General features: G+C 35.8%; 2 protein-coding genes across 2 annotated transcripts in view; one reads left to right on the top strand and one right to left on the bottom strand.

The window, feature by feature from the left end:
* Positions 1–13003, top strand: part of clmna (calmin a) — a 28819-nt gene extending 15816 nt beyond the window's left edge. The window contains exons 2-13 of the mRNA XM_016250111.1: positions 862–923; positions 3671–3766; positions 3856–3939; positions 4034–4126; positions 4598–4791; positions 4890–5083; positions 5976–6058; positions 6153–8153; positions 8690–8853; positions 9267–9345; positions 10328–10386; positions 12041–13003. Of these exons, the coding sequence (XP_016105597.1) occupies positions 862–923; positions 3671–3766; positions 3856–3939; positions 4034–4126; positions 4598–4791; positions 4890–5083; positions 5976–6058; positions 6153–8153; positions 8690–8853; positions 9267–9345; positions 10328–10386; positions 12041–12197 (3266 nt within the window). The 3' untranslated portion in view covers positions 12198–13003. The remainder of the gene's footprint in view (positions 1–861; positions 924–3670; positions 3767–3855; positions 3940–4033; positions 4127–4597; positions 4792–4889; positions 5084–5975; positions 6059–6152; positions 8154–8689; positions 8854–9266; positions 9346–10327; positions 10387–12040) is intronic.
* A 2585-nt stretch (positions 13004–15588) lies between these two features.
* Positions 15589–19933, bottom strand: LOC107564968 (ensconsin-like). The gene is made up of 8 exons (XM_016250157.1): positions 19918–19933; positions 19554–19730; positions 19105–19246; positions 18620–18791; positions 18130–18231; positions 16670–16720; positions 16404–16596; positions 15589–16096 (listed from the first exon to the last, which is right to left on the bottom strand). The coding sequence occupies exons 1-8, from the start codon at positions 19931–19933 to the stop codon at positions 16086–16088; spliced, it is 864 nt and encodes a 287-aa protein (XP_016105643.1). The 3' UTR covers positions 15589–16085.
* Positions 19934–22662: the final 2729 nt, after the last annotated feature.

Here is a 22662-nt window from a genome sequence, read left to right as displayed (position 1 = left end):
CTAAATGTTAACTTGCACAAGGTAAATATATAAGTAAAATATATTGTAGCTTGGAGAATTAATTTGCATGTGTTTATTATTTTCCAATGCAGTGCTAATTGTTTTTTGCTTATGCAATTTTCAAAAAAATTGGAGCAAGTCAGGCTCAATGTAAATGTTATATTTGAAGTTATTGTGACAATTTATGTAAGCAGCATTTTCTGAACAATTTACACATTTGTTCTGTCTGTGTTTCACGAATAAGCAGACAGAATAGCAATGAAGCAGTTTACATGCAAAACGTAATTGGGGTGAAAGGCAAAAATATAGGTGTGTCAATCTGGGATTTCCATAATCAGTTTATGATTTTTACCATATAAGAAAAGTTTAAGGCATTTTCTTGATGTTGTGAGCATATTAAATATAATCAGTGTGTGAATATTATAATGCTGTCACTGATTTATTGTATACTTGCTACACTTGCTTTGCCCAATATGTTTTAATGGTTATTCTTCATGTCAGCACTACACTTACAGCATAGTGTAAAACATTTGGGTTTTAATGATGTTTCTACAAGTGTCAATGCATTCTTAGTGTAATAATGCAAAGACAAGCACAAGTTGCCGCTGGCTGCTCATGAAATAAAACAGCTCAGTGGAGGTTTGCCGTTTATGAGCACTTGTCATTCAACATTGACTGTAATGATCGTGTGCTGTTTGGCCTTCGTTGCCATGGCGTGCTCACAAGTGAGCGATTGCTTCAGGCTACGTGTGATTAATGGCATGGAGCTGCTGTTTTAAATGAAGCGTTTTCTTGCCGTTTCATCTCTGTGCATCATTTACCTCCACTGACGTGATGCTGTTGTTTTTGTTTCTCTTCCAGTTGAGAGGGAGGTGGTGCAGAAGAGAACATTCACCAGATGGATGAATCTACATCTAGAGAAGGTCAGTAAAAATTCATTTGGATCCTATGAACCTAGTAGAAGGAGTTTATAGACTTCAGATGTTCAGATTTTCCTCGTTGTGCACAGATCAAGCCTTCTTTGTGCTTGTAGCATGTAACCTACTACAAACAGGAAATGTATACCTCTGTCTCTCTGCTGAATTATTCATTTAAGGAAATTGAAATTGTAATTTCTTAGCATTAATTGTGCATGAAGTAGAAACATTAACCTGAATTGTAGGAAGAAATATCAGCAGTGAAGAATTGGTGTTTAGGGGAGGTAGTGGTTTAAATGTATAATTGTACTTATTTTTTAAAATAAAATTGGAGCAAAATACAGTTTTATTAACAAAGTTAATTACAACAAAAGTAAGTATTAATGTACCTAATTGTCACAAAAAAATAGATTTTGACCTATATATACTGTACATTATAAAATACATTTTGTACATTTTAAATTCTATGTTAAATTATACATATTAATTACTATGCATGTCCGATACATATACATATTAAATATGATACATATACATATTAAATATTATACATGTGTGTGTGTGTGTGTGTGTGTGTGTGTGTGTATATCTCACTGATTTATTGTATACTTGCTATACATGCTGGGCTAGAGTGCGTTAATGTTTATTCTTCATGTCAGCACTACACTTACAGCATAGTGTAAAACATTTGGGTTTTAATGATGTTTCTACAAGTGTCAATGCATTCTTAGTGTAATAATGCAAAGACAAGCACAAGTTGCCGCTGGCTGCTCATGAAATAAAACAGCTCAGTGGAGGTTTGCCGTTTATGAGCACTTGTCATTCAACATTGACTGTAATGATCGTGTGCTGTTTGGCCTTCGTTGCCATGGCGTGCTCACAAGTGAGCGATTGCTTCAGGCCACGTGAGATTAATGACATAGAGCTGCTGTTTTAGATGAAACAACTTCTTGCCGTTTCATCTCTGTGCATCATTTACCTCCACTGACGTGATGCTGTTGTTTTTGTTTCTCTTCCAGTTGAGAGGGAGGTGGTGCAGAAGAGAACATTCACCAGATGGATGAATCTACATCTAGAGAAGGTCAGTAAAAATTCATTTGGATCCTATGAACCTAGTAGAAGGAGTTTATAGACTTCAGATGTTCAGATTTTCCTCGTTGTGCACAGATCAAGCCTTCTTTGTGCTTGTAGCATGTAACCTACTACAAACAGGAAATGTATACCTCTGTCTCTCTGCTGAATTATTCATTTAAGGAAATTGAAATTGTAATTTCTTAGCATTAATTGTGCATGAAGTAGAAACATTAACCTGAATTGTAGGAAGAAATATCAGCAGTGAAGAATTGGTGTTTAGGGGAGGTAGTGGTTTAAATGTATAATTGTACTTATTTTTTAAAATAAAATTGGAGCAAAATACAGTTTTATTAACAAAGTTAATTACAACAAAAGTAAGTATTAATGTACCTAATTGTCACAAAAAAATTGATTTTGACCTATATATACTGTACATTATAAAATACATTTTGTACATTTTAAATTCTATGTTAAATTATACATATTAATTACTATGCATGTCCGATACATATACAGTGGGTACAAAGAGTGAAAAATTTAAGGGGGTCTGAATACTTTCCGTACCCACTGTATATATGTATATATATGTGTGTGTGTATATATATATGTATTTTTTACAAATTAATCTAGGATACTTCATAAGTTTATTTATTTTTACTTGCATTAATAAAAATATTATGTTAAAATAGCTTTATTTTACCCTCTGAAGCTCCCTTCTCCCACTTTCACTCTCAGATTTTTCCTGCTCCTTTTATTAGTTACCAGAAATGGCGAGACGGACACAAAACACACACACACACACGTATTTGCATGAGGCATTAGTCATTGAACTCAACAGCAGGGTGACTCGTTTAAGCCTGCTCTTTTGTTTTCTCTGGCAGCCCTCCGCTGGTCTTCTTGTGTTGTAGACAGCTTAGATTGTAGTGTTGCCATTCTTCAGAGTCTCATAATACTGACTGAAAACACTCCGAGATGAATCCTTTGTTTTCATACACAATGTCACTCTATTCTGTGACCCCGATTTTGGCTTCTTCTCAAAACTTCGACCCACTATTGAACAATTACACTTTGTCTGTTCTGTTTTGGTGGAAAATTTCACCTTTAACCCTCCAGTTTCACTGTTTTCCCATCATATCCTCTTTATTCTTCTGAGAAATGTTATTATTGAAGAAGAGTGGGATTTTTCTCAATATACATACATGAGTTGGCTTGTTTTAAATCACAAACTCTGGAAACGAAATTACCCAGAAGGAAACCTTTACTGTTCAGAGCTCTCAGTTTTGTTTTAAGTATCAACTTTATCTTAGTTTCTAAAATTTCACTTTCACTTTTTTTCTCTTAAAAATAAAACTGTTTTGACCTAGATTAAGAATATATATGAATCTTTTATGAATATTTTAGTTCATATTGAAATCTCTGACTTTTTGAAACTACAGTACGAGATTTTTCTTTTTTTTACAGGAGAACTTTCTGAGAAGCATTTGATCTCTGACTTTTAGGACAACAATATTTTTTTATATATTATTACTTGCTATTTGGATTTTTACAAATGTTTAATTTAAAAAATGCACAATTTGCATTTTTTGCCCTCTTCTTTTAGACATATATGACAGAAATATAATCTTTCTTGATTTTGCCCAAGTTTAAATACTGAACTGCATGTGTTTTTTGGTGTGCAGTGCAACCCTCGTCTTGAGGTGCGGGATCTGTTTCGTGATATCCAGGATGGGAAGATTCTGATGGCTCTACTTGAAGAACTCTCAGGATGCAAATTGGTGAGAATCGTTTCAGTAGATTTTCTGAATCATATTACTTCATCTGTTCCCATGAACGACCAAGATAATGCTGACCTTTGACCTTCCAGCTGCATGGCTTTAAGCCATCCTCACATCGTATTTTTAGGCTCAATAACATCGCCAAAGTATTGACATTTCTGGAAGAAAGAAACGTAAGTATCGTTTGAAGTCTCACACCCTTACGAAAAGCAAATAAAACACCCTGAATGCTTTTCCTGAAAGTGATAAATCTGTTACTGGTTGTAGGTGAAATTAGTCAGCATCGATGCAGCAGATATCGCAGATGGCAATTCCTCCATAGTTCTTGGACTTATATGGAACATCATACTGTTTTTCCAGGTAGCGTAATCTTGTTTTCTACATGTGTGTTTCTTTATTTCTACATCTTGATGCTTTTGCATTTGGATTAGACCACATTTAAGTGGATTTAATTGGGTAAATAGTTAAACAGTGGATTTAAACTGTGGAACAGCAACTCAAGAATCATTCTATGTGGTTTTAAGTGTCTGTGGGTTACAATGAGGTCTAATTGGACCAACGATTGAATATGCACTTTCTGAATCTCTTGGCAATCACATAATATTGGAGTAGGGTCACTACTGTGCACTAATTAATGTGCTCTAAATGTGTAGAGTCACTAAATGTGCACTAATCCTGTATAGTCTTATCTAGAGACAGAGCAAGTTTCTTGTCACCTATGTCTAGTCAGTGTTTAGATAGGAGTTTACTTAGCAGGATGATAGGAAAAGCCACCACACTGAGTAAATGCTTGTCATCTGCTTGTTCAGTAATGACCTGTTTGTATTACAGATCAAGGAACTCACGGGGAACATTAAGAATCAGTTCCCTTCCTCCTCCAGCCTGTCATCCATACCCACCAGCTCAGATTCAGACACTTCCCACTCCAGCACGCCCTCAGATGAGAAAAAGCCCACCATTGCTCCAAGAGGTCATGGAAGAGTGATCAAGACCCTCCTGCAATGGGTCCAGAGACGTACTAGAAAGTAAAAGAGATTTTAGTGACCACTGGGATTTTTTTAGGACTGGTAGATTTAGGAACTGTTGTTGGTTTAAAGCATTGCTTGCTGCTTTGTTCTTCCAGATATGGAGTTGCTATGCAGGACTTTGGAAAGAGCTGGACGAGTGGTCTGGCTTTCCTTGCTGTGATTAAGTCCATTGACACTAGTTTGGTGGATATGAGGAGGGCTCTGCTCCGAACACCAAGAGAGAACATTGAGGAAGCCTTCAGAACAGCACACTACAGTCTTGGCATCCCTAGACTCCTAGAACCTGAGGGTAAATATTAAAGTGTTGAATGATTTACAGTGGCCCCAAAAATGTACAATGAAATCACACATAAAAATGTACAGATGTCATTGGAACAAAGTGGCATTTGCAAACAAATTGTTAAAACTTTTCTCCGAACTAAATTCTATTTTTTTTCTTCGTTCTTTCAACCAACTGATTTCAAAGCAATATTTAGCAAACATATGAATTCAGTACCATTTGGGATCGTTACGATATTTTTGTTTTTGAAAGTAGGGATTCTTTTATCAGTATTTTTTTTTTTAGGATCCGTTGATAATAAAAGTCTGTTGTAACATTATGAATATCTTTACTATTATTTGTGATCAATTTAATGCATCCTTGCTGCATAAGCGTATAATCTCTTAAAAAAAAAAACTGACCATAACTTTACTGACCCTTAAGTTCTTTTTGGTAAATGTTTAGTTTGTGTTCTCATTCTTTAAAATATAATTATTGTATTTTAAATTTACATAATATATATAATATAATTTTTTCTCTTCTTTTCTGCATTACATTTCTGCTGTAGCTTGAGTACTGTAACTCTGCATTGTGTACTGCAAATATTGGCTGTTATGATAAAATGCGTATCATGGTGTTCATTTGCTCATTGCTTTAAATAGTGTTTGGAAAGTGTCTGCTGAATGAATACATTTAAATGTAAAATAAATAGCCCTTTGTTTTGATATTATGTTACATAATAGAAAAAAATTATAATATTCAAGTGAGGCTGACGTGTCCAAATATCTTTTGGGACCACTGAATTATGCAACAAAATGTATCTCTGCTACCTTTTATTTGTCATAGCTTTGTTTTGTTTTATTTCAGCAATTGAAATGCATTTGCACAGTTGAACTAAAAATTATGTGATTTGACTCTTCAGATGTGATGTTGAATCCTCCTGATGAACAGTCCATAATGACCTATGTGTCCCAGTTTTTGGAGCATTTTCCTGGAATTGAGGAGGTAGGAATGTTTCAGTGAATTACAACATCACGGTAATATACTGTAAGTCTTGTACATCTTAACTAAATATGCTTTGTTTCATCGTTTTCTCCAGGATGACACATCAGATATTCTGGAGCGAAATAAAGCCAGTGCTCGAATGAACGAACCTCCTGTTCGGAATGGAGTACAAAGGAAACGGGAGTCTTATATGGTCAAAAGAGGCGTGGTTCAGCCGCCACCCAAGATCTTCATCTCCTCAGTGTCTGAAGATCGTGAGCAGATCACCTCCCCAGTTCTTTCACACAGCCCTGAGGACAGACCTTGGACGAGTGAAGAGTCGTCGGTGGGTTCAAGTCCCAGTCCTGCAAATGACAAGCCACTCTTGGGCTTGAATGCAGATGTGTCCACAACTAGCTCTCCACAACCTTCATTCTCGGATTCTGCTGTCAACTCGCCCGACTCGTGGAGCGAAATACTTAGCGAGACTACTAACTCCCACAGGATCAATGAGGATCCAATAAACGAGAGCAGTACTGCTAGTACTGTTGAAGTGACCTCAGATTTAGGGTCACCATTTTCACCAGAGAACAAACCGGAGAGTCATTTGGACCGTGAGCTTTTCATAGATGAGGGCAACTATTCCCTCAGCTCCATGGATAGTTTCCATGCCAAATCCACTGCGCCATCTGATGAGGACGATGCTTACAAATACATCTTAAATCTGAAAGAAGAACAGTCTGCTAATCATTTGCCCAGTGACGACATGAGGAATAAATCAGATGCAGAACGTTTACAACAAACCGAAACCAATCCTTTGGAACACCAGGAACAAGTCAAGCCATCATCTGATGATTCTTTGTGTTTGGAAAGTGACTCGGGATACTTTCAGGATAATAAGGAAGCCATGCCAGCTCAACCTGAGGACGAGAGTCTATTCACTTCCACTGGTGATGAAGATGTGAGTGGAGTTCTGGAATCTGAACCTTTTCAGGACAATGTTGAGTCTTCCAATACAGAAGCCATGCAGAGGGACACTGTTGAATTGACGGATGGACCTAAGGAGAATCCTTTCATATTTGAGGATGACAGTGAGCCCGAATGTCCAGTTCTTCAATACGAGAGGGTTTCTATATCAGGAAGTGAGGAGGATATTAAACTGTGCACTGATCTGGCTGAAGAACCAACAGAGGAACCAGGCAAAAACCTTCCGAATGGTCATTCTGAAACCAACGAGAACAGTGACCTCCATGATGGGGACCAAGAAGCTGTCTTGGAAAGTGAGGTGAGGGACGTGGTATTTGAGGAGCCAGAAGAACCTATCTTGAATTGGAGCCAAACAGAAATTGAGGTTCCCGATGAAGATCAAGTGTGTTATATGTGTGGAGGTCCAGTGGCGAAGAGCTCGGATGAATCAAGCGAACAGGGTGACGATAGTCTGTCCCATTTAAACTCAACTGAGAAGGACTGTAATTCAGACTCAAGACATTTCAGTGAATCAGAAGCAGGTGGAAACTTTGTGGACAATCCAAGGGAAAAGAACAATGAATTAAACGGAACTGTAAGTGATCTCAAGAATGAGCCAAGAGAGAGTAAAGGTATTCATGAAGATCTGCTTATTATAGGTAAGAGCGGCTTGGAAAGTGGGTCAGACTGCATAAGGAGGACAGAGTTTTCTCACAATACAAATGATGAAAGCCAGGCTCAGGTTTCAGACAATACGGAGCCTGGAGGGGCCAAGGATAACAGACCTGTATCAGTAGTGGACTCCCACTATGGCATTCTGAATTCTGTCACTGAGGCCTTTGTGGAGCCTCTTTCTGATGCCAACATCCATGATGGAGAAAACATCTCTACACCATCCCAAAGCCCGCACAGACAGCGTCCAGAAGTTTCCAGCACTGAACTACCAATTAAAGAGGAAACCACCTTTGAGGACAATGCAAAGTTTATTATTGGGGTCCGTGGGTACCCTGAAAGACGTCCCGCAGAGCTACGCCTGTCCCTCAGCATGACTCCGCTTCAGCCAGCACCTCCTAAGCGCTCACTTACTGAATCGGATACGGACACCGAAGACACTTCAGAGGACCATGGAAAGGGATTTAAGTCGAGAAAGGTTATTTTTCATTCTCACTTTCCTTTGGCCTAGAAAACAAGGCACAGTTTAATACACAGGCTGACCTACAAACAGAAGCAGTGGTATCAGCATATGAGCTCTTTCAGGGTCACAACCTCCTTTTCCAAATGTAGTTCACTTGAGCGCATTTCTCAGAGTCATCTCTTGCTTTAATGATCTGTTACAGTTGCTATCGTGTCCTTTGAGTATAGCCCAAATATTCAGAGCCAAAAGAACTAATACTGTATTCATTCTCCTCTCTAGCATCCTTTCGATTCCCAATTAAAGATTGATAGTTGAGACAAACTATGAAAGACAAGTTCAATTCCCTCACATAACTCTGTAGAGTTGGGTTCAGTTGCAGTGCTTTGTGTGGCTTTCTTTAGTACTTCATCAAGTTCATGAAGTAATTCGGTACTTGTTGCAGAGACAGTCGTCACAGTTGATGATATTACAAAAGTGGATTTTCAATATCTTGGGCCTGTATTTTGGATATTGAATTATAGATTCACTCTGTTCTACATGTGTCCATCTAGGACAAAGCGGGATCTGTGCATGTCCAGGAGCAAAGCCCGTTTGACAGGCACCCTGGAGAATGGGGCACGGTGGAGCCTGATTCACCAGCTGAGCATTGTGAGCTCATTAAGACAGATGACAACCTGACCAGCGCTGGTGCCAAAGAAAACACTGGGGCTCTGAGGTACGGCTCTATTAATAGAGTCTGCTACAGATACTCAGCCCGTGCCACAGGGGAGCATTCTGTTTTCTTAAGGACGTGACCTCATAAGCCTCTTAGATCCATTGCAAGTTGCCTTAAATGTACTTAATGTTTAGTTTGAAAACTTTGGTGGTTGGTGAACAGGTCATATCCATTTTAGATGAATGATGCAAACATTTTTGATCTCACGGCATGTTGTGTTAATGTACAAAATGTGTGTTTTCCCTTGCAGCTGATTGCAGTCATGAAATTGACTCTGTCTTTGGCCAGGATTCAATCTGTCATGAATAAATTAGCTTAATTGTAATTTAGCTCCATATATGGTTTCTTAAAGTTCAGTGAGGCATATGAAACGTGTTTTATCGGCCATAACAAATTTGTCATTCTCTTAAAAGGGAAGGAGCTGTGACGGATCAAAGCCAACCTTTGACTACTATACACTTGAGAAAGGTCATTGACACCACTGAATCAAAGGTTTGTTAATGTAAAAGGTATTATTAGTGACAATAAAATGCATGTACTTTAAAGGATTCAAGCTGTATCTAGGGACAAGAATATTATAGATACTCATGGATGAGCTCCATTGACTTTTGCCAGTAAATAAGGCCCAGAAAACCATAGAAACCACATTGCAATCTGCTAAACAATAGCCAGAACACCTTAGCAACCACATAGGAACAGGAACTGGCAACCAAAAATCTCGTTGAATTATTATCATCAGAGTCATATCTATTCCCAGGGTTTGTGACATTGTTCCTGTTTGTGCCCCCCAATTTTACAGCCTTGTTAATGATGTTTTTTTGTTTTTTTTGAAAGAAAGTAATATTTTTATTCAGCAAGGATAAATTTAACTGAATAAAAGAGACAATAAAACATTTATAATGTTACAAAAATTATATTTTTGTAACATTTTGCTGTTCTTAGAACTTTCAATTTATCAAAGTGTCCTGGGAAAAAAAAATCCTAGTTTCCACAAAAATATTAACTGTTTTCAACATGGATAATACGAAGAAATGTTTTTGAGCACCAAATCGGTAGATTAGGAGGATTTCTGAAGGATCATAGGACACTAGAAAAAAATATCCATTTTAGATGAATACATTTTAGATTAATTTTGGCTACTGAAAATTCAGCTTTGCCATCATAGGAATAAATTGCATTTTTAAATATAATAAAATATAAAACAGTTATTTTAAATTGTAATAATATTTCACAGTTCTACTGTATTTTTGATTAAATAAATGCAGCCTTGGTGCACATAAGAGACTTCTTTCAAAAACATTAAAAATATCTCACTGAATCCAAACTGTTAAACAGTAGTGTATATAATTATCTCAGCTTGCAGTGTAGGTGTCCACATAGTTAAAATTTAAAGAAGTTGACACTTTTTTCTGGGACTATATAAATGTACATGTTCTTAGATTTCACCAGTCTGTTTTTTTTTTCATTTTACTAGGGACAAAATGGAAAGGCCTTAGACCGCAGCAAAGTGGACAGTACCATCATAAATAAAAGGTAACTAAAACTATATTCGTATTGAAGATGAGTTTAAATAAAACTAATCTATTAAGTTATCAAAAAAAAAAATGTTGTAATGCAATACAAAGACTTGTATCTGTGATTCAGCCTGTGGTGTGGTATTATTGTTATTATCTGGTCTTGCAGAAACAGTCAATCCCAGTTTCCACCCTAACCTCATGCAATGTAGCAATTGTAGTTTTAAATGACTCAGTGCACTTAAGGGCATTAAAATTTGCTTGGGCAAACACTTCCATCCCTGTTTTAGTAGACCTTGTGTTTGTGTTTGAGTTGTTCAGACTGGGCGTCATCTTTGTACCTGTGATAGGAGTGTGTTTGGGGGTGTGGCATGGGTTGTGTTTACACCCCTAAGGCATTTTTAATCCTCAAATGTAAAATGCTTTATGCTGTCAATGGCAGTCTTGCAGTGATGTACTGTAATTGAGTAAACCGTTTGCAGCAACAGTAATCTAGGAAAGACGGAAGCACAATGTGAGACACACCCATGCGTACCTGAAATTGTTTTTGCACAGAAATGCACTGTAATTTTATATGACAAGATGCTTTCTTGAATTTTACCTGACTTAACTTTCATTTCGACAAGTCACTTGACAAGTGCTTGTCTCCAGTGTTGAAATTTTTATTGAAACCACAGTGCAAGATGATTCAGCAATATTTTTGGTTTGTTTTCCTGGAAGAGAAAGACTGTCCATTTTAAATGTGTATATCAGCTAAAAATTTATTTAGTCAACTTATATGAGGGAACTAGCATATAAATTAGGCTTATAGCTAATAGACAGGCTAAATGCCAAAAAAAAAACATTTTGATTTTATAGGGTATTTAAAGGAATAGTTCACCCAAAAATGAAAATATGCTGAAAATTTACTCACCCCTCAGGCCATCCGAGATTTAGATGAGTTTGTTTCTTCATCAGAACAGATTTGGAGAAATTTAGCATTACATCATTTGCTCACAGTGGATCTTCTGCAGTGAATGGGTGCCGTCAGAACTAGAGTCCAAACAGCTGATAAAAACATCGCAAGTAACCCACATGACTCCAGTCCATCATTTAATGTCTTGTGAAGTAATAAAGCTGCGTTTGTAAGATTTATCATTAAGATGTTTTAACTTTAAAATGTTGCTTCCAGCCAAAATACATGTCCATGATCCATAATAATGCTTCCTCTAAAGTCTATCCCCTGTTGTCCTCTCACATCAAAATCCACAGATATTTGTTTAGAACGGTTTTGGACTGTTTTGCTTGTAAATGGAGCTTATGCATATTTCTCTCCTGATTCAGACTTTTTCACTGGAGAAAGTAATATTATGGATAGTCAGATCCTGTATTTTAGTCAGAAGCTGGAGTCATGTGGATTACTTGTGATGTTTGTATCAACTGTTTATCTCCAATTCTGACGGCACCCATTCACTGCGTTGGTGAGCAAGTGATGTAATGCTACATTTATTCTGATGGAGAAACAAACTCATCTACATATTGGATAACCTGAAGGTAAATTAATGTTAAACAAATTAAAATTGTTGTGTGAACTAAAAGTTTATTTAAAGCACAAGGGGGAAATTCTAATCTGCTAGCTATAGTAATAAATTTGACTTGAATAATACTGTGTGCACCCTTTTGTTTCATTACAGCTCGAAGAGCAAGATTGCTGCAAGCTCAGAAAGCACAACCTTGCATGACCTTGTCTACATCCTTTTGGCTGCTTGGCTATTTGTGTACTGCCTTCTAGTCCTGCCTCAGATTGACTCAAGGACGCTTCCTAAACTCCTCTTCAACATAGAAGAATGAATGCAATATTAACATACAAGACAATTAATGCTCACACCTACAACTCTGATCACGTCCTTTAAGTTAAGGAATAGTTCACCCGAAAATTAAAGTACAGGCATTCTGATAAAGATTTCCTTTTATGTTCAGTGGAACATACATGAGGGTGAGTAAATGATGACAGAATGTATTTATTTGTTTGAGTATTTTTGAGTGAACTATCCCTTTAACATGAACCAGGACCTCTGACCCAGCTCTTTAAGGAATAAATAAAAAAGTTAGGAAAATTGGCCATATCGATCAGCTCAGTTGCCTTTCGAATTTCCTTTCACATCTGCACACAAAGAAAAAGTGTTTTTTCTCTCTTTTGGTTGGAGGGTTTTTGTTTCCAGTCAACTTTTAACTGGGTAATATTTGGATGCATTAGGTGCACATGAAGCACAATAACACACAAGATTATTTATAATGCTTCTGAAGAACATGCTTTTTGGCCTTTTATGTTGTTTGTGCATACACTATATGAAGAAAAAGCATCTGTAAGACTGTGCAACTGTTTGTATAAAGTAAGCGAAGGTTTTTGGTATGCTTTAAAGCTGTTATGCTACAAGATTTTGAATGTATCTTTTTTTAAAAGTGATCACATTAGATATACCCCTTTATTTTTAGCATTATATATTAAAAGTGAAGGCTTTTTAGCACAAATACATGCTTCGATTATATTCCACTAACATTTTTGATAAGATAAGGCCAGGGTATTATGGTATTAAGAAATATCATATAGGGCTCTCTAAGTTAAGAGACACTTTTATGGCGTCAACAGCACTTTTTTTTTTTTTAACTTGAGACAAGAACTGCCAAAGATTCAGTTAAAGATACTGAAACCTATGCCCAACACAGTGAACAAATTATGAATTTGCCTATTATTTTAGTAATAAATCCTGCACATACAGTATATTTGATGCATTCTACAAAATGCAAGAGCACACAAAATTCTAACACATTTATTGGTTATTTTACACATTTATAAATGCATTATATTGACTGAATTTGTAATATTTTGGACATTGAAGGTGTTAGTGGTGGTTTTTAGGTCTCTGGACTGATATAAATCCTAAAACTGAAGGATTTAATTTGAGCCTGTGGGGCCTGTAATATGTTGTAAAAAGTTTCTTATATTTTCCTAAATTGTAAGCTGATATATCCACCGTACAGAGCAAGCACTCTGGCTGCATGAACATAGCAAATAAAAGAGAACTCTGGACAAAACCAGAATGTTAATGCATCCTGATACATTTCTAAGCAAAATATGTCCAATATTGCAAACAAGCCAAACTTCCTGCATGAGAATGTGTATGGAAAGTAACTTGTGTCTTTAACATTTTTAAAAGTCACCAAGTGAATCCATGTCCTGCTTTTGTAATGAAAATGTTTAAATTTTCATGTTTAAATGCACTGGAGTGCAATAAATGATATATCATTTGGTTGCCGTGTCTGTTAATTGTGTGCTTTATTGTATCCTAATTTTATACATTTATTATTTTTATTGTTAAAAGGCAAGAATGAAATTTTAATATTTAGACTACTTTAGGTTCGGTGTCTATGATTATGCACAAACAGAGCTGATTACTTGTCATCTGATGCGGCTTTGCTGGGATGATCCAACCAAATGTTGTCCAAACTCCCGTTAATCCCACAAAATCTGGTAAATGCTGCAAAATTCAATCCACCGAGGTTCAAAGTCTGTTATGGTTGCATGTGTGACTTTCCAGGAATTGGGTACAATTTGTTGTCCCATTTAGTTTTTTTAAGCTTCAGAGGCACAAATCCCATCTTTTCGAACGATTAGATAAGTTAGATAAATTATTATCTAACATGAAGTTAAATTGGGCATTTTGGCCTGTCAGAGACTCGGATGTCTTTATATAACCAGTAACATTGTACAACGTGATATTATTAAAATTGATTGCTATATTGATTAAAATCAAATACTTTTTTGAAATAAAATAATATTTGACCTTTTTCTTTTTTTTTTACAATTAAAGTAGGCCTATAATACAAGTAGGCTATTAAAACATTTCTTTCTAATGTTGTTGTTTTTTACTATTATTTCTAGGATATTTTCTTGTAAATTAAAAAAGTAATGCGTTACTTTACTAGTTACTTGAAAAAAGTAATCTGATTACGTAACTTGCGTTACTTGTAATGAGTTACCCCCAACACTGATTAACAGTACTAAACCACATGCCCTCTCTGCTAGACTTGCTCCAGTTATTTAGGATTCTTCTCATCTGAGGTTTCTGTCACCATTTGCCTAACTGGCAGCCCATTTACCAAACATGTAACAATGTTTTCGGGGTACAAGAACATTCAGTTCTCAGACAATTTCAGCTAATGCAAAACCTCAGCGGGAAATGTGATGGTTATTCCTTTTTAAGTAGCGTTTTTGTAGAATGTGAAATACTCACACACAAAAAAAATTAAATAAATAAACGCCAACAACCAGTCTGTTTTTTAAAGCTTATTTACTTACACAGATAAAAAAAGGAATTAAACGGTTTACATCTTTACACCATATTTGCATAAGCCTCTATCATTGCACAAGGTCAGCAGGTACCAGCACACTATAGTAATGTTTATAAGGCAGATGAGCACGTAGTTTTCATTTATTAAAAGGGCGTGTGTTTTTATTTGGAACCGCTAAATAGCAGCAGTGCAAAACCAACTACAGAAACTGTGGAAATGAATATGCTGACCTCTCTGGTGTAATACTGTGATGCAAAATCACTGGTTAGCAATAAGGACAGATGGAAAATTACCTCTGTATACTTGTGTACCCTCATGAGTCAAAACAGCGGCATTGCAAAGAGAGATTCTTAATTACATGAATGGCTTCTAGCACAGATATCTGGTTAAAGATAAATACACAGACATTACCATTAAAAAGTTTGGGGTTTGTATGATTTTTTTTTTCTTATGCTCATTAAGGCTGCATCTATTTGATTAAAATAATAAAAAATATTGTGAAGTTATTACGATTTTAAAATACTTTTTTTTTTAAATAGTTTAAAATGTAATTTATTCCTGTGATGCAAAGCTGAATTTTCACCAGTAATTACTCCAGTCTTCAATGTCACATGATGCATTAGAAATCATTCTAATATGCTGATTTGGTGTTCAAGAAATGTATTATTATCAGTGTTGAAAATATTGCTGCTTAATTGATTTTTTTTGGCAACTATAATACATTTTTTTAGGATTCTTAGAAAATTCAAAAAGAACAACATTTATTTAAATATTATTTTTGTAACAATCTTAAGTCTCTGTTGTCACCTTTGATCATTTTAATGCATTCTTGCTGAATAAAAGTATTAATTATTAAATAAAAATCATACTGACCCCACACTTTTAAACAGTAGTGTACAGTATGCATTCGTGCAGATGAATTACTGTTTACATGTGTATATTTATGAAAAAGACTGATAAATCCATGACTATTATGTCACTCAGACATTCAAGGAGAAACCATAACACCATAAACACACTGGCTAAAATATTCAATTAAAGCTTAAAAATGAATAATTCAAGTTTTTGTTTGGTGGGTAGTCTACCTTTGTCATTAAGTATTATTATTATTTTCATTGTTAATATTATTATTATGTGAATCTTACCACATTCCCAAAGTTATGTCTACTGAGCAATACATGAACAATACATGTCACTTTAGCAAATCAAGCAGTAATTTAGGTATTTTAACTGGGCAGTAGGAAACTGTAAAAAGTGTGACTTGTTTATTAAACTACAGATTTATTAAAGTGCAGGCAAATCAAGTGCATATGTTTGTGTTTTTCAGAAAGACAAACTTGCTGAAGTTGCTCTGAACGTCTTGGCATCGTATGACAGGTCCGTGGGTTAAATAACCTCTGAAGCATGGGGGAAAACATTAACATGTTATATACCAACTGTATGGCAACTTTTAAATATGAATTTACTTAAATCAGATGTATTTATAATATAAAAATAGTTGGGCATGCTTTAAATCGTATACTTCAGATATCATTAAATTATATTTAAATAAATAACTTGTTAAACGCCATCCTTGCCTAACATTTAATCTAATCCTTGAATCATCAAATTTAAGCTAGAGTTGTGTAACATTAACCTAATATATTAATTTATGTTTGATTTAAATGCAGATTTACATTAAGTCAGATGAATGCATTCACATACCGGTTTGCTGATGGGCTTGTATCTCATCCAGGCCAGAAAGACTGCGGAAGGACCATCGCTCTTTGAAGGCCACAGTAGGAAGCATATCCTCCTCGTCCCTCAGCTCCAGCTTTGGCATTTTTCCTGGATCTGGTTGCCTGATTACAGACTTTACGTTTTCACAAGGCAAGTTGTCCTTCACTGATGCAGCTTTCTAAAGGGGACAAAAAGTGAGCAGGGCCCTTTTGATGAAGCTTGAACAAAGCACCTGCCAGTTATAGTCTTACCTTGTCATCAGAGTCTGTCTGTCTTGTTCTTTTCATGATTTCTTCCAGGCGCTGATTTGGGAAAAATTTAAATCACAATATACATTAGGGTTGGTAAGATTTTCAATGTTTTTGAAAGAAGCTTCTTATGCTCACCAGGGCTGCATTTATTTGATCTAAAATACAGTAAAACAGTAATCTTGTGAAATTATTTTAAATTTAAATGACTTTTTTTCTATTTTAATATATTTTAAAATGTAATTTATTCCTATGATGGCAAAACTGATTTTTCAGCAGCCGTTACTTCAGTCTTTAGTGTCACATGATCCTTCAGAGGTCATTTTTATATGCTGATTTCCTGCTCAAGAAACAATTCTTATTATTAACAGTTGAAAGCAGTTGTGATGCTTAATATTTTTGTGGAAACTGATACATTGGTTTGATAAAAAAAAACTTCAAAAGAACAGCATTTTTTAATATGATAAATGTCTTGTCACTTTTAATCAATTTAATGCATCTTTTCTGAATAAAAGTATTTAAGGGACAGTTCACCCAAAAATGAAAATTTGATGTTTATCTGCTTACCCCCAGGGCATCCAATATGTAGGTGACTGTTTCTTCAATAGAACACAAACTGAGATTTTTAACTCAAACCGTTGCAGTCTGTCAGTCGTATAATGTAAGTGGATGGGAAATCACGGCTTTGAGAGTCATAAAAACATACACAAACAAAACCAAATTAAACCCTGCGGCTTGTGACGATACATTGATGTGTAAAGACACAAAACGATCGGTCTGTGCAAGAAACTGAACAGTATTTCTATAATTTTTTATCTCTGATGCACTGCAATGTCTTTACTGTCCTGAGCGCGTTCGCGTCTTCTTCAGCCTGAGCATGAGGCGCCTTCTTGCTTTACGGCAGATCGCAGACTTATAAGTGCATTACCGCCACCTATTTCTCAAATGGACCATTGACACTCCTAATTGAGATTGTAGATAGTGTCAATGGTCCATTTGAGAGATAGGTGGCGGTAATGCACTTATAAGTCTGTGATCTGCCGTAAGGCAAGAAGAAGACGCGAATGCGCTCAGGACAGTTCAGACATTGCAGTGAAAATCAGAGGTAAAAAATGATATAATTACTGTTCAGTTTCTTGCACAGACTGATCGTTTTGTGTCTTTACACATCAATGTATCGTCACGAGCCGCAGGGTTTAATTTGGTTTTGTTTGTGTATGTTTTATGACTCTCAAAGCCGTGATTCCCATCCACTTACATTATACGACTGACAGACTGCAACGGTTTGAGTTAAAAATCTCAGTTTGTGTTCTACTGAAGAAACAAAGTCACCTACATCTTGGATGCCCATTTTTGGGTGAACTATCCCTTTAATTTCTTTAAAAAAAAAAAAAAACTTACTGACCCAAACTTGAAAAGTTCAGAATGGTATATTTGAAAGTGAGTCCGTTTCTAAGTTGTACCTTTTTCCTCTCTTGGCGTTCGGCCTCCTCTCTCTGGAAGTGACTCTCTCTTTCCAGTCTCTGCTTCTCTGCCAGCACTCTCTGACGAGCCTCTTGCTCTCTCTGAGAATAGATTATGGAGCATTATAGGAATTTTTATATTTTTATTTTATATACCATTTAATATGATCCTAGCTGTATTTAAGGAGAAAAAATAAATGGTCTGAAGACGTGTAAGATGGTAATGTCAATGAGAGGAGCACAGGAATCGCTATATTTAAAGCCCCATGTGTATTTTTTGGATCAGATGCACTTGCAACAATATTGATTGTTTTTCAAACATGTTTCCTGCACTTCCCAATTGGTCAGACAAACTCAAGCCAGTGCTGGTTGGGATGCTCAAAATGTATTCACTTTTTCGGTTACACTAGAAGTAAACCATTTGGAAATTGTTTTTACATATTAAACTAGGTTTGAAAAAGGGATTTAAACATCCAAAAGCTTTTAATACCTGCTGTTGAAGCCTGTTTTCCTCCTCTTTCTGTCTGCGAGCATTCTCCTCTTGAGCCTTCAATTGCTCTTCTTCCTCTCTCTTCCTCTTCTCCTCCTCCAGTCTCAGAGCCTCTGCTTCCTCTCTGGCTCGTTCTTCAACTCTTCGACGGGCCAGGTCCTCTCTGCTCTTTCTGCAAAGATGAGCCACACAAGCTCAGTTAGGTGCCTAATGCACTTTAAGAATTTATATCATGATTTATATCACTTACATCATGAAGTTCAAACTGGTTTTTTTTAAATACAGAATTTTAACTTTAGCATATTTAACTGTCCAGTTACTTCAGTAAAGAACAACTTTAAATTGTGGCCTTTTCATTTTACAAATACAATTTAGCATTGATTTTTTTTTGTATGTGCAGTTACTAAGACACAAAAGATAGAGGAAGATTCACTGATAGAGGAAAGGTAAGAATACAAAACAAAAAAAACCTCTCCATCTCCTACTTCAGTCTGTGTTCCTCTTCCTCCTTCTCTCTCTGGAGTCGGGCTTGTCTCCTTTTTTCCGTCAGCAGGCGAGTGGCCTCTTCAGGGTCTGTAGTCCAAGCAGCAGGTCTGACTTGAGCCGCGTCACCAATCTGACTTGGTCCTGAAAGTGAAAAAGTGTAGAAAGAGAGGAATTTTTATGTATTAATGTATGAAAAAAAAAAAATATATATATATATATACTTAAAAATATTATTTGTTAATGCTGAATTTGGGAAAAAATATTTTATTTTATTTTATTTATTTCATAGTTTTGTTGACTTGCAATTTATTTGTTTGTTCCATAGTACAGTAACCTAATGCAGTACTCGTCACGAACCATTTTAGCAAAAAGGTTCTAAACTGCTTTATTAATATTATAAATATTTGGTAATTATTGGAAAATGTGTCTGAGCAAGTCTGTCACTTACCATTAGGAATCTGAGAGCCTGCTGGTGGATTCGGAGGCCCATTAGTAGCTGGATTTGACTGGAGTTGGTTAACTTGTAGACATTGTTGAGCAAGTGTTTCCTCCGATTCTAGATCCCCCTCTTCTGGCAGTGGAGGCAGACTGTCTTGTTTAAGTGTGGCAGGTATGATGTCCACTCCTTAAAATGTATACATTATGATAAGACTTATATAATTAGACGCTTTGTATACATATGACAAAATAATTGCCACTGTAATGAGTAGAGGACCCATTTTCACAAGCTGCGAAATGATCCAAGTAATGTAAATGTAGTATTACAAAAATGATTTTTCTACTTAAGAATTTCATATTTAATTTCGTGTTACTTGCCACTTTTGCCATTCTTTATGAAATTTACTAGCAGGTTCTGAGTGAAAATTGTTTCTACACCTTTTTTTTTTTTTTCCCAGTGTATATGTACTTGTAATGCATTTAATATCTGATCCGTCTTCCTGTAGGTATCACAATCATGGCACCAATCAGCACTGATCTGGTAGGCTGGGCGGTCACAGAGCAACCAGAGGCTGCATTTCTCTCCATAGTCGTCCTCTTCATCGTTAGCATCGCACTTCTTGCTCTCTGTGCAAGATGTAAAAAGTGAGTGGTTTCTGAGTGACCTTGATGGAAGTTATTTACTAAAAAGCATGCCTCAAAAGATGAAGTCAACTGAAACGGGCAACTATACATGTCCTATAGGTATGTAGCATCAAGTCACCCACTCTGTTGCTGTAAGCTACATTCCTAGACATCACGGTCAAGTTTTTCTACTATGGACATTTGTAAGGAATGAGGCAGGAATGTGGCTCTGTCACAAAACACAGAGCAGCATCTTACTCATACTAGCTCAGGCTTAACGTATGAATACATGAAAGAGAGGCCACGCAAGTAGGCATTATATTGTGAGATTGTACTTTATGAAGTCTATGCAGACTGTCTGCATAGTGATGATGATATATAAGCCAGTAGGTCAAATAAAAATAAATACAAAATCTAATTGTAATTAATGAAAATAATTAAATTATGTGTTAAAAAAAGAAGCTAACTGTTAATCCAATATAATTTTAAGATTAATTTTTAGATTTTCATATTAATTGACATTTTATTTGGTGATGCACCCTCAGCTGTGGTTTTAGTCTCGGCCACCAGAGGGCGGTCAAGAACTTTGGTGCATGTGGGATAAACTTCAGGCTTTACACTTTATTGCACTGGCAGTAATTCTTGTTTAGTGTCATGAATTGGGTTTGTAGGATTCTGAATCTATTTTTAACTAGATGCCGCCTTTTGTGTGTAAAGCACTAGCAATCAGGCACAATTAAAAATGGTATGATGTCCACTCCTTAAAATGTATACATTATGATAAGACTTATATAATTAGACACTTTGTATACATATGACAAAATAATTGCCACTGTAATGAGTAGAGGACCCATTTTCACAAGCTGCGAAATGATCAAGTAATGTAAATGTAGTATTACAAAAATGATTTTTCTACTTAAGAATTTCATATTTAATTTCGTGTTACTTGCCACTTTTGCCATTCTTTATGAAATTTACTAGCAGGTTCTGAGTGAAAATTGTTTCTACCCCTTTTTTTTTTTTTTTCCAGTGTATATGTACTTGTAATGCATTTAATATCTGATCCGTCTTCCTGTAGGTATCACAATCATGGCACCAATCAGCACTGATCTGGTAGGCTGGGCGGTCACAGAGCAACCAGAGGCTGCATTTCTCTCCATAGTCGTCCTCTTCATCGTTAGCATCGCACTTCTTGCTCTCTGTGCAAGATGTAAAAAGTGAGTGGTTTCTGAGTGACCTTGATGGAAGTTATTTACTAAAAAGCATGCCTCAAAAGATGAAGTCAACTGAAACGGGCAACTATACATGTCCTATAGGTATGTAGCATCAAGTCACCCACTCTGTTGCTGTAAGCTACATTCCTAGACATCACGGTCAAGTTTTTCTACTATGGACATTTGTAAGGAATGAGGCAGGAATGTGGCTCTGTCACAAAACACAGAGCAGCATCTTACTCATACTAGCTCAGGCTTAACGTATGAATACATGAAAGAGAGGCCACGCAAGTAGGCATTATATTGTGAGATTGTACTTTATGAAGTCTATGCAGACTGTCTGCATAGTGATGATGATATATAAGCCAGTAGGTCAAATAAAAATAAATACAAAATCTAATTGTAATTAATGAAAATAATTAAATTATGTGTTAAAAAAAGAAGCTAACTGTTAATCCAATATAATTTTAAGATTAATTTTTAGATTTTCATATTAATTGACATTTTATTTGGTGATGCACCCTCAGCTGTGGTTTTAGTCTCGGCCACCAGAGGGCGGTCAAGAACTTTGGTGCATGTGGGATAAACTTCAGGCTTTACACTTTATTGCACTGGCAGTAATTCTTGTTTAGTGTCATGAATTGGGTTTGTATAAGCACTGCAGTGAAGTTTATATATATATATATATATATATATATATATATATATGTATTAGTTTTAGTAATTTTATTACAGTTTATATTCATAATATTACAGTTTATAGTTTTAGTAATTTTAGTACTTCAGCTTAAACTTATTTCGGCACTGGATATAAGTTGTGTGTTTTAAACAAAAAGACTAAACTCATTCAGTGCAAAAAAAATCACCAGAAGCATGACAACACTTCATCAAATCATTTTGATTTATTGCTTTGCAGACAATCATTTGAGTTAGACAGGAGCAGCGCACCCGAGCAGAAAGCATCCACACTTGTAAGTGTGGTGAGTGTCATACTTTGTGAAACCTAAGTGGGAGTATGTATGTATGTATGCATGTATGTATGTGATCAGAACGATTTTAGTTTTTTTTAAAGGAGTGTCTTATGCTCATCAAGGCTGCATTTATTTGACCAAAAATACAGGAAACATTTAATATTGTGAAATATTATGATGTAAAATAATAATAATATACATTAAAATCTAGTTTATTCCTGTGATGCAAAGCTGAATTTTCAGCATCATTACTCCAGTCTTCAGTGTCACATGATCCTTCAGAAATCATTCTAATATGCTGATTTATTAT

Source organism: Sinocyclocheilus grahami, unplaced genomic scaffold, assembly GCF_001515645.1.
Source record: "Sinocyclocheilus grahami isolate Dianchi unplaced genomic scaffold, SAMN03320097.WGS_v1.1 scaffold972.1, whole genome shotgun sequence".
In the NCBI taxonomy this organism is placed as follows: Eukaryota; Metazoa; Chordata; class Actinopteri; order Cypriniformes; family Cyprinidae; genus Sinocyclocheilus; species Sinocyclocheilus grahami.
Note: the sequence above shows the minus strand (reverse complement) of the source record. Positions and strands in the feature narration are given on the sequence as shown.